The sequence below is a fragment of the Cheilinus undulatus genome, linkage group 19 (assembly GCF_018320785.1).
Source record: "Cheilinus undulatus linkage group 19, ASM1832078v1, whole genome shotgun sequence".
In the NCBI taxonomy this organism is placed as follows: domain Eukaryota; kingdom Metazoa; phylum Chordata; class Actinopteri; order Labriformes; family Labridae; genus Cheilinus; species Cheilinus undulatus.
The window spans coordinates 15507560-15520745 of NC_054883.1; the positions used below are offsets into that span (position 1 = coordinate 15507560).

Here is a 13186-nt window from a genome sequence, read left to right on the forward strand (position 1 = left end):
AACTTGTGCTTGTTGTGTACCTAATGCAAAATCAAAGTATCCACTCTGTAATATTGATAAGCACACATAAATACAGTGCTGTCCTTATGCCAGTATGCCCACATACGTTTGTTGTGTAGGCTACAAAAACACCTACAAGCTCCACTTTGCAATAGTTAGCTAGTTAGTTAGCATAGTTAGATAGTTAGCATACTGACAAAATAAGCCATGGGTAGATTTGTTGCAGTGAGGAGCTCATTCGTCTCACCTTTTGGGCAAATACACATATTTATAGTCAGCATATGATAAGGAGGGGTTCTCCAAGCTCTGCCAGTGTCAGGGTTTAATCCATGGCCATGTTAACTGTGCTCTTCTTAATCTTTCACAGTTCGGTTTTCATTGAAGACATGCAGTGCCGATAAAAAGCATTCACCTAGTTGGATGCATTACCCTTCAATTGATTTTCTAAATCAGTCATGGTCAATATAATTTGACTTTTGTAAGCAAAAAATTAAAAAAAATCACAAAATCCTCTTTAATGTCAAAGTAATAACAGATTATTACAAACTAAGTAAAATATGTCAGGTAAAATAAATAACTGCATAAATATTTGCCCCCTTTAAAGTGACTGACTTAATTCAACAGAGGTCCAAACAGTTGGTGCATGTAGTCTCACAATCACTAAAATGGGGATCACATGAGAGCAGTGAATGTGTCTCAGTGATTGTAGTATGACAAAACCTGTGTCTAGAAGGTCCAGTCACTGGTTAAGCAGTATTCCTGGCTACCATTCCACCATGAAGACAAAGGAACTTTCCAAGCAACTCAGAGACAAGCTTAAAGAGAAAAGTATAAGTCAGGGGGTGGATACAAAATATTTCCAAGACTCTGAACATCTCCCCAGAGCTCAGACAAATCCATCATCAAGACATGAAGGAATACAAAATGTGTAAATCTGTCTAGATCAGGCCGTCCTCACAAACCGAGTGAGCGTGCAAGAAGGAAACTAGTGAGAGAGGCCACCAAGACACCTATGACTACTCTGAAGGAGTTCCAAGCTTCAGCAGCTGAGATGGGAGAGACTCTAGACACAACAACTGTTGGCTGGTTTCTTCACCAGTCAAAGCTTTATGCTGGCAAAGAGAAAGCCACTGTTGAAGAAAACTCAGATGGTCAAGAGGAAGAAAGTTCTTTGGTCTGATGAGACCAAAATGGAGCATGTAGCAAAATATAGGAAAATCCTGAAGGACAATCTTTTTCAGACTGTAAGAGAACTATGGCTTGGGAGAAGATTTCCTTTCCAGCAGGACAATGACTCGAAGTATACAGAAAAAGCTACACAGAGATGGTTTAAAGGCAACAAGGAGAATATTCTGGAGTGGTTGAGTCAAATAAATCCACACTGACTCAGAGCTGTGATTGCAGCCAAAGGTGACTCTACTAAATACTGACTTGAAGGGGGTGAATATTTATGCAGTCACTTAATTTACATGATATAATTCTATTTAACTGACATTACTTTGTAGAAATCTGTTTTCACTTTGACATTGAAGAGGCAAAATTATATTGACCATGACTGATTTATAAAATCATTATGAGAGTAAAACATCAAAGGGGGTGAATACTTTTTATAGGCCCCATATGTGCCAATGTTATTGAGAAGTTTGTGATTTTGTTCAGCCTAAAACAACATTCTTGGTTATTTTAGGAACATTTACTCTATGAGCTGTGAAATGGTGAGAAAAATGTATATCTCCCCTGTAAAAACAGAACCACCCTGCTTTAAACACACAATATAAGAGTAATTCCCAGGACACACAGACAGGAGGGTTCTGTTTAGACTTGAGCACATATGTTTGATATTTTTCAGAGTTTGAACATCTGGAGCGGAGACTGAGACTGACCCAGAGGGTGTAGGACTGCTTCAGGGTGTCCTGGGCTCCTTGAGAAGAAGTCTGAGTCTGAGATGGAGACGGAGACGGAGACGGGAGTTCACCGGATGGAATCAGGGAATGAGGCTGAGGCCAGACAAAGTCATACTCTGTCTGCATTTCTGAGCGCTTCCTCCTCTGAATGATCTGAGAAGAAAGGGAAGAGAAAAATGAAAAAAAATCAAATTAATATTAAATTATAATAAGTGTTGCAAAATGGAATAAAACTGCAAGCATATAAAAGCATTTCATGTTTACACTGAGGCATGAATAATTTGTTTTAATGAAACTTTTAAAGCAATAATCCAGTTTCCAGTTGAATTGTCATGAAATATTATGCTCAAAGAGGAGATAGAAAACCCATTTTTATTTCACTTTTAATGCCAAATGAATGTTCATTAAAGGTGCAAAGACATGAAAAACTACACTCTCTATCTCTACTTACTATGAATGCAAATTAAAAGACATAATTATAATTAAAGGGGTGTCATTTGAATCCTTTTTCAGACTAAATGTGATATTTTAAGACTCGCTGCCCTTTTCTTATTCCACCACCGTTATCTACATTTCAAAAGAGGAAAATAGCTGCAATTTTAATTGTTATTTTCCATCTTTTTCTATGAAAAATGAACTAAAATGCTGTGGTTATACTTTATAATAGTCCGTCAAACATTATAAATAAGGATAGCGCTCTTAAAACCAGAGGGAAAAGTAAACATGCCAGACATGTAATGAACCCTGGCTGAACTTACTTTTTGTACAATGGTTGTGGCGAGTTCCTCTATGAGCTCCTCTTTGTGGTCCCGCAGATACCGAGCCTCATTCTGCTTCTCCTGCACACAAACACAGATTGATACATACGCTCAGTTCAAAGGGACTGTGTATTACCAGGAGAGGGTCTGTTCAGACATCTTAGGCAGAAACCATGACTGCATCCCACTGATACAGACACCAGGAGGGTGGCTGGGGGGAAAGGAAGAGGAGGAAAATGGGGAAATGGGAAAAAGGGAGATGGAGAAACAGATAAATGTCTCACCAAGCTGTCACTGAACTCCTCTGCCTTCGCAATGGCCTCCTCTATCGCCTCTTCAGCAACTCGCAGGGCGACTGTGAGCGTCTCTGCCATGCTGTGTCCTGGGGTCACACACAACAGACTTATTAACACTGAACAGATAACTGCATAAAACAATGTCCTAACCCTCTATTGACATCTGCCAGTAACAAATGGTTTCAAAGTCTGGGGTTATAATCAATCAAACAGGTCATGAGGTGAACCTGAGAGGTCACAAGGTCATTAATCTGACATTCACAACAGGAATGAACAATACTTTTTGTTATACATTTGATTGAATATCTATGGATTTTACTTATCTTTGCTTTTGGTCTTTTTTTTTCTAAGATATCTTCATCAATTTCACAAATGGAAGCAACATATAATCTGTCTTTATTAAATAAAGAGGGAAGAACAGCTCTGGAAGCTTTCATGACAGAAAAAATGTATTCATAACATGCCTGTAAGGCAGAAAATTTGTCCAATCACCTCCCAAGAGTTTTTTTTTTAATGAAATATATAACTCTCATGCACTTAGAAAGTCAGTTTATTTCCCTTTAAATGGTGCCACATTTGTAAGGAACATGCATTTGAGGGATGAGAAGCAGAGCAGAGCGTGTGGGTTGCGCCCATGAAAAATTGGTCAAACCATCCAACCATACCAAACAGCTTATTCTGCCATTGACTCTTGTTGCCACTGGTTGCAGAATCTCATCTCGATATCTCTGCATTGAGATTGCCTCCAATAATGACAAGCCTCATTTTCCAGTGAAGGGGGTGCCGCCCCACACCATCAATCTGCCTCCAACTGATGAGGTTACTCTATCAGTGGAGCAATCAGCATAGCGTTCTCCACACTTTGACCCTATGGTCCATGGTCTGTAAGCAGAATCTGGACTCACCATTGAACATAACATGTGGCACCTGATTGGCAGCACCTGTGGCTACCAGAAGCTCAAAACAAGAGCAAACAGCGACAGCAAAATAAGCTTTTTTCATGGGTGCAACCCAGATATTTAGCTCTGCTGCTCATCCCACAAACGCATGTTCCTTAAAAATGTGGCTCCATTTAAAAGGGCAATAAATAGGGTTTTCAACAGTATAAGATTTATTAAGATTTTTCCTAGAAGCATTGTTACAACAAAGGAATAATCCACTAAACACTAATTTCCTTACTTTTGTGCTTTAGAATTTATCCTTTACAATTTATATATGAAACAGTCTGACGTTTCAGGTTAACCTTAATTGGCACTACACAAATACTGACATTTAAATTGGGTGAAAAAAAATCTGAAATTTTAGCTGACATAGAAACTAATGCAACACTGCTGGTAATTCAATGATGAGTATATGCATTAAAGGTCACATATTATGCAAAACACACTTTTTAGGCTTTTCTAACTGGTCAGCTGACGGCTGAGAGGAGGATCAGGAGAGGCACATCCATTAAGCCTCATCCATTTCCTGAGAGGGTCGGAATCAGGGGCGGGGTCAGACAGCTCATTAACATTTAAAGCCAAAGACACAGAAACAGCTCGTTCTGAGCAGGGCTGAAAAAGAGGGGTTTTTAGACATGCAAAAATCCAATAATGGAGTGTTTTTTCAGCAGCAAACTTCACAGACATGTTTTGGGGACCTCTGAGATCAATATACACTTGTCTTAAAGGGGTAAAATACGTGACCTTTAAAATTAAATTTAAACATGACAACTTGACAGACAACAAAGTAGCAGAATGGAGTCCTCCTTTGACTTTTATTTTGTCAGGGTCAAATAAAAAACATTTGGCAACCTCTGCTTTGACCCTTTAAGCGAGGAGAACTTACAATCAATTCTAACAAAACCAGAGATGAGATCAGACAGCATACAATGCTTCCATAAACAGCAGATTTCATTGCAAAAGACCACACAGACACTCGCTGTGTTTGTCCGTGGGCTTCACAAGAGCTGTTGTTATCTAAATGGCAATCTTGATCAGCACATAAACAACTCATAATTACTGGCAAACAAATGAAATTAGCGTTATCATTAGGCGGGGGCTACTGAGTGTGTACCTATTCATTTGTCATTTGTGTGTCCCATAAGTGGTGTAAGTGTGTGTTTTTAATGGATGGTCTGTGGTGAGTAGGAAGCTCGGTTTTTATCTCTGAGAGTCTTAATGCGTTTGCTGTTTAATGATTGAAAGAGGACTCAGAACAGCCTCTGTTTGTTAAGACAACAATTAATGAGCGATAAACATAAAAGCGGGACCTTTTAAGGAAATGGAAAAAGGGAGAAATGCTGGAAAAAAATCAATATAGCACACAGAAAAGACAGGAAGCAAGCGCAGAGAGGAAGAGATAATGTCGATTGATGTTGCGACTGAAATTGCCCATGAGCATTGCACATGTTTACCTTCACTTTGTCTGTAGAAGGCGGAATCGCTGCCACAGATGCTGCCATCATTGTCGTTGCCAGTGCTTCCTTCGTGAACGCTGCTTTCTAAAGTTGGAGACACACAATTGGAACTTTTAGATGAGCGCCCTCATACTGTCACCCATAACATAAATGCAACTATAACCCTCATATCACACCATATAATCATTTGTATGCATATCCTTTTAGGCAGAAAAGTATGCATAATGCCACTAAACCTCCTTTTTGTACTCATCAACTGAATTCCCATTTCATTTTGCTGTCATGTACTCTTGTTTTTCTGCTTTTCCCCATTGTGCATGCAAAAGGAAAACAAAACAGAACCTAAATGACAGTTCAAAGCAAAGGACTACTCACTCTGGTTCTTATCAGAGGGAAATTCTCAGTGCAAATGTACCACCGGTTTGTATGTTTTCGGTATAGCACATTTAGGCCAAGTCTCTCAAGAGTTGGTGCTATATTTGTGCGACTTTACTTTCTCAAACTCCAAAATCTTACAGAAAAAGAGTTTTGGGTGACCCAAAATGGAAACTTTGTGATTAAAATTCCCAGATTAGTTGAACTGAAAAGCCCAGAGATGATGTAGTGGTTAGAACATCCCCGCCTTCATAACCACATATTCCCTCAGAGGCCCATTAGCTCCTGTTAGACGTGTCTCCTGTGGTTTCCTATTTATTGTGGCTTGCCTATCAGCTGTAAACACAGAGAGTATCAACGCACATGCAGCTTGTTCAGAAGACAAACTGACAGGTCAGGAAAAGTGGTGGACAGTGGAATAAAATACGCCCATTAATGAAACACAGTAAAACAACCCTGGCTCCAGCTGCCCTTAGGCTTGCTGTTTTTGCTAATTTCCATCCAGGAGCCAAAATGAAACCGAGAAATTCCTCCACACCCTGAACGACTTCCATCCTTGGCCATCCTCCTCTCCACCGACATAAATCTTGTCGACTGTGTGCTGTTGCTGCTCCTGTTTGGACAGGCGGCAGTTTCTGGCTGAATGCATGGAGACATGGAGTGGTTTGGTGCAGGACTGGCTTCATGGAGCCAAGATCCTGTCTTAGCAAAATCTTACACAACCAGGAACATCACTCTGCTGCCTTTAAGTACAAACATGGCTGCTCCCTTAAGCATACACCTAACAAAAATTTGTATGGAATAGTAATAAAACACAAAAATATAAAGCCAGCCAAACAGAATGTGTTAAAACATCAAAATCTAACAGAGCCCCCCACCCCTCCATGGCAGCAGCAGTAACACAACCAGCTGTCAGATATGTAACTATTGCAGCTTTACTGCAGGATGAACTGCTGTCTGTGGTGTTTGAGCGCCGAGTCTGTAAGCCGGCAATCACAAGCTCTTTTAATACTTCACTGTGACACATAAGACTTGCTGTAACTCCACACCAGAAATACGTTTGTGTACATTTCCAGACACAGCCAACAGCTGTCTTAGCAGCAGTTTCAACTCAAAATAAAGGTATCTGGTCGTGTGTGTATTTCCATCCCGTTCCCATTTCTTCCAGTCTCAGCACAGCGACAGGTCGCCAAACCATTATACGCTCCAGCCATCCCTCACTGGCAGAGTTGTGTCACTGTGACCGACGCTGCATTCAACAGAACTGTACTGTTCTCGCTTAGTTAGAGCAGAGTGATTCTTTCTGGCACTGTGGAAAAGGGACAATGGGTGGTGGAAATTACCTGCTGCAAGTCAGGACAATGTCGACACAAAAGGACTGCTGTCAAAGAAAGGGAAATTGGCAGCAGCACAAATAGACATGCAGGAAAGCTGACACAAAAACACTCCCCTCCAAAAGTATTAGAACAGTGCAGCCAGTTCCTTTGTTTTTGCTGTAGACTGAAAACATTTGGAACTGACATCAAAAGATGAATATGACACAAGAAATCGCCCATTCATGTGAGCAAAAGTTTTTGAATAGACTAATAATAGATAAAAGTGAATAATAGTTGCAAATAGGGCTGGGCGATATGGCCTAATATTGATATTCCGATATATTTTTGCTATATCCCGATACTAATAGTCAAAATTACATAAATCATGAAATACTCGGTCTTTTACGTGTATGGAAAGTCCTGAAATGTTTTCTATGTTATGTTTACTATTGCTGACTATAAAATGATTATTTTCCTCATTAAGGGTGAAGCAAACCTACACAAAACTGCTGTGATCATATTAGTCCATTATCTGTGCTGATGAATGCTGGACCAGTTTCTGACAAGTTCATAACATGAGAGCGTCTTTAGACCTTATTCAAGAAACTGTCCTGTGTGATCATGGGGGGAAAAGCTTGTCAGGAGGCGGGAACATTTTAACTACTCGTCAGTGTTTTGAACTGTAAGGCTGAGATAAGCCTCCGTTGTTGTGGAGATGTGGATCACATTTGTCCATTGCTGGGCCGTCTTCTCTCTGACCTGTACGACTCAGGCAGGGAGTTTTCAGCAAAAGGCTCGCGCCCAGGCAAATCTCGTACTCTGGGTTAAGTGTCTTTTCAACAACACTGGGCTCATGTCTTTAGCGGCATGTTGTGATACTGCTGCTGTTATCTCGGAGTCATCTTGCGGCGTAAATTAACAAATACCATGTGAATTCAACTTCTTCCGTTTCAAAGTTGAACGACTGCTCAACGCTGCAGATCCAGCGCTGTTTCTCGTTGTCCGTCTTAAAAGGCATCTAACTAGCTGCTAACTAGCCACGCTGCTGTGTTTACCTTCCTCTCCCTTGCTTCTTGCCGCTGATGCTCATGTGCAGAGGAGTTTTCTGGATTGGTGGAGGAGAGAGAGAGAGCTCGCTGCTGTGAGAGATGCGTTCAGGGACAATGGGAGAAGCGAAACTCCAGCGAGAAATGCACAATGACAGCTGAAAACTTGCACATAATTTATACTCAGATATTCATGATATAGTCATTTTATATATCGTGGGTGGCAAAAGTCGGGATACATCGAGTATACTTGATATATCGCCCAGCCCTAGTTGTAAATCCTCTGCTTGCAATAACTGCATTAAGCCTGTGACCCACTGACATCAAACGACTTTCACATTTTTCTTTTGTGATGCTCTTTCAGGCTTTCATAACAGCCACTCTCAGCTGTTTGTTATGGGGGGCTACTCCCTTTTATCTCCTCTTTCGTTCACTCCTGTGAACAGTAGATGGTGATACCTTCTAGGAATGGGCGGTAATACAGTAATACCATATACCAGGGTATTAAAAAATGGCCACGGTATTGCTGAGACAATATGTTTTTAACTGAAGTCATAATTTATATCTATCTTAGATTACAAATTAAATTAACATTTCTCGGGACTGCATTTATTCAGATTTCTTACCGAAAACTAAAATCACATTTTCTCCATGTGACTTTGAACATATCATTATAAGGTTTTTAACTTCATCCTCCTTGAATTTTCAGAAGTCTTACTGTCTTTAAACAAATCGTAATGTAACATACATCTTCTTCTTTGGCTCACTAATTAGCGTTTGTCTCACCCATTTTAATGTGGATTTCAACTTTGGATTAATATTTTTGACTAATGGGACCAAGAAAAAGTTTTTTGAGGTGAAGACTGAGGAGGATTACTGTACAGCAGCAACAGAAGCTAATATTAGGGGTGTATGTTACTAAACAACTGATGGAGATTTTCAGCAATTCAAAGGTATGCTAGCTGCAATTTAGTTTTAATTCTTGTAAAGACTACCGTTTGTTTGAATAATCAGTGTAATAGGACAAACCTGGGCAACAAAACACACCTGTCAGTCATGTTACTTACTTTTGCTCACATGAAAAATGAGTGGGTTCAAACAGGAGGTGCTAAGTTGAGAATCCTTATTGTAACCGCTATCAACAAAATGTTGTTCAATGGCTCTTAAATAATTTACATAAAACACTAGTTCTAAGTTTTGTGGGTTAGCCTGTCCCAGCTCATTTGTTAGCTAGCAGCTCGTTCTGAGCTGGGCTGAAACAGAGGGGTTTTTAGACATGCAAAGGCCAATACTGGAGTGTTTTTTCACCAACAAACTGCACAGGCATGTTTGGGGACCTCTAAGACCAATAAACTTGTCTTAAAGTGGTAAAATATGTGATCCTTTAAGTTCACTATACCTGCGTTAGCTTATTTAGTCCTACAAATAAAGAATAATGAGTTGCTACCAACATAAATAGAGAGGAAATAAAAGTTATGATTGTTAGCTTACTCATTTACAAGAAAATGGATTAGCTAAAAGGCACAGGCTATTTAGCTTTATTAGCCTCTCTTTTCCACAGCTCTACCCTTTCCTTCAAATTTGCTAACACTTAGCCATGAGGAAAGAAAGAAAGAAAGAAAGAAAGAAAGAAAGACAATGTACAGCTAAAAAGGCAGACAACACACCAAATGTTGACTTAATGGTTGCTACATCCATACACATGTGTAAGCTAGGAAAGCGATGTCATTGTGGGCATGAAAGAGCTTCGAAATCTCCATAGAGACGTGGTGAAGTGCAGCCTCTCTGTTGTCATTCTTCCATTCACAGCTGCTTTTCATCCATGAGTCATACATTATCAGACAACAATGGCACACTGATACTGTGACACAGCAGAATGAAGTGTTTGTCATTAGTTAGCCCTGGATGACACCGCTATCTTGTCCTTACGGAGGTGATGGAGGGTAAACGTGTGATAGTGTGCAGTGTATCTCAGTCAAGTACACTCCCCCTCACATCCTACCTTCTGTATTTCCTTCCCATGACCATCGTCTCACCTAAGTCCTCAACACTTGCCATACCCGCCACTCAGGGGAGTGGAGGAGGAAATGGCTCAATATCACCTTGGTAACCGCACAGACGACAGCGGTGGCCTGAATCCTCAAGGATGTCTGCACACAGCTGGGGTATGTGTAAATACGGTGTGTTATTTTTGAGTGTATGTGGGAGAGAAACAGAGGCCTATAAAGCTCTGTAAAGAGAAAATGGACAATATTGTACAGCAACTGCAGGCTTGTAATGTTATACTTATAAATACATCTATCTTTTATGTTCTTGTGAATGCATTTGCCACATGAGTTACAACACTGATTACAAAAAAGTTGGGGCATTGTGTAAAATTTAAACAAAAAAAGAATGCAATATTTGAAAAGCTCATAAACCCATATTTCATTCACAACAGAACATACAACATATCAGATGTGTATACTCATTTTGAATCTGATGGCAGCAACACATCTCAAAAAAGTAGGGACAGGACCATGTTTAGCATACAGCCAATGACAGCGAGCAGATCGGGTGGTGTCACAAACCCGACCTGACTCAGCTCAAGAACATAAACACGACTCTTCTCAGTCAGGAATCTTGCGTTGTATCGCAAGTTGCTGTGGGATCTCATGTCTCTGGTATCCCCACTGTGAAGTCATTACTAGAAACAGCAGGTGTGTAGTCTTACAGTCTGGCTGAATTGTCTCATGTGCGATTGGAGGATTATAATGTTAAACATAGCTGAAAGCGTCCTTATGTCTGTCGTGTAACACAAAGCCAGTTAAGATCTGAAAATCATGTGTCCAGCAGTGTGAATGTTAGCCCTGTGATTGACTGGCTACTTGTCAGGGTATGCCATGCCTGAAAAACTCCCCTAAGGAGATAAGTAGACGAAATAATGCACTGGGTGGATGGAATAAAGACAGACTTGTCAGCAGTCCTTCTTTTTAGCAGGGCTCTCTGAGGGAGCATGAGAGTTTGCTTATCCAGTCCATATGTGTTTTGTGGACTCTATGACCATGTCCCTTGGGGGATTATGTGAGAGGTACTGTGGGAATATGGGGTTCCAGGGCCACTGCGTTGGCTAAGGGTTAAGTGTTCGGGATGAGGGTCCGCACCTCCAAATTTGAGGCAATGGTTCTCTGCCAGAAAACAGTGGATTGGTCCTTCTGGGTGGGTAGAGAGCCTTTGCTCTGGGTGAAGGAGTTCAAGTATCTCGGGGTCTTGTTCACAAGTGAGGTGAGAATGGACCATGAGATTGACAAGCGGATGGGTGCAGCATCAGCAGTTTTGCAGGCGCTGTACTGTACCGCTGAAGAGGGAGCTGAGCCAATGACAAAGCTTTCCATTTACCGGTCTATCTTCTTCCAACCCTCACTGTTCTGATAATGACCAATTAGGAGGGTGTCTGGGCTCAGCCTTAGAGCTAGGGTGAGGTGCTTTGACAACTGGGGGGATTTTAAAGTAGAGCCGCTACTCCTTTGCATTGAAAGGAGCCAGCTGAGGTGGTACAGGCATCTGATGAGGATTCCTCCTGGTTGCCTGCCTGTGGAGGTCTTTCGGGCACATCTAACTGGGAGGAGACCCTGGGGCAGACCGAGAACTTGCTGGAGGGATTGTATATCCTATCCGGTCGAGGAACTGGAAAATGTTACTGGGAAGAGAGATGTCTGGGTTGACTGACTTCACCTACTGCCAGCGTGACCTGACCTCTAAGTGGAAGAAGATGAATGGACAGATAGATCCTTCGTTTTAGTTCTACAACCTGTAAACCAAATATGAAGCAAAAGCAATTTGTATTTTTCTGCTCTTCTTAAAATTGAATCACTCAGTGTGTTTTTTTTTTCTGTAATACAGCTTAACTTTACTTCAAGACTAACAGCTACAGGAGCATAACAATTATTTTAAGATGTTCTCATTATCATTTTCAAAGGCTGATTGATTGGGGGGGATTAAAACGTCTCTAATTTGCATAAGCTACATGTTTTTGGGTGTATATGAGAAGCTAAATCCAATCTTAGGAAATCCAGGGTAAAACAGGGAAGAGATGGGTTGCTACTGGTTGGTCACGTGCTAACTACAAGGAGGAAGCTGCTGAGGCACGGAAGTTTAAGGGTAAAGTGTTAGTGAAAGGTGGAGTCATCTTTTTTCCTGTTTAGTCTCCCTTTGGCAGAGAAAGAAACTACTTTCTAGACTGAGTGCCACTTTCTTCCTCAGAGTTTCTCCATCGAGACTTCAGGCTCTGGAATGAAAGCAGTGTTTTGAAGTAATGGCAGCTTCTTCTCCTAACAGGCGATAAGCTTATCAACCCCCTGGAGCTCCTCCTTTAGCTTTCGATCTGAGGGCCATGGCAAACTTCAGTCTCAGCCTTGAGCTAGGTGAAAGGTATTTTTAACCAGTTCCTCCAGTCTTGTTTTCAAGTCAATCAACTCATGACAGAGGGCATCCTTCTCATCTTTAACTCCAGGATCAGCTCCTGATCCTCTCTCACCCTCTCAGTGTGGGACTATTTCTCAGCCTCTGGTTCCTGCTGATGGGGGTCTTTTTTTTGCAGCTCTGTCAGCTCCAGTCTTTCACTTCTCCCTTTCTAGAGACTGCTGGTAATCTGCTCTAAAATCTTGCAAGGACCGTTGCTTTTTGTTTTCTCTGTCACCAGCTCTTGGCTGACAATGCGCTTTTCTGTACCCTTGAAGTTTGCCTGAAATGCCTCTCCCTGGGTACACAGAGCCACATTTTCTCTTACATTTCTCTAGCTGATTGGCATCATCGTTTTAGCTGGGACAGATAAATGCAGCTCGAAGGACACTGATTCTTTTGGCAGTATAAAAGTTTTCTTTTTCAAAAGTTTCAATCTGACATGGTTGTTTTTCACCAGGTGTCTGGAATGAGATGTCTAAACTCTGCCTTGTGTGAGTATTGAGATAAATACAGGAGTGCATTTAGTCTGATGCTTTAAAAAGCCTCTCCAAAAAAAATCATTTATTGTTTGAGTCAGTTTCATCGTTCATAACTTTGAACACAATTTACACTACTATACTGCCAATTCAAGATGCAGTATTTATGCCCCT

The 13186-nt window shown here is 41.0% G+C and overlaps 1 protein-coding gene across 2 annotated transcripts in view; it reads right to left on the reverse strand.

The window, feature by feature from the left end:
• myripb (myosin VIIA and Rab interacting protein b) overlaps window positions 1-13186 on the reverse strand; it is a 197427-nt gene that overhangs the window by 23739 nt on the left and 160502 nt on the right. For both annotated transcript variants that reach the window (XM_041814357.1, XM_041814356.1), the window contains exons 4-7: window positions 5354-5440; window positions 2947-3044; window positions 2663-2743; window positions 1884-2057 (exon numbers count right to left, since the gene is read on the reverse strand). In XM_041814357.1, the coding sequence (XP_041670291.1) occupies window positions 1884-2057; window positions 2663-2743; window positions 2947-3044; window positions 5354-5440 (440 nt within the window). The remainder of the gene's footprint in view (window positions 1-1883; window positions 2058-2662; window positions 2744-2946; window positions 3045-5353; window positions 5441-13186) is intronic.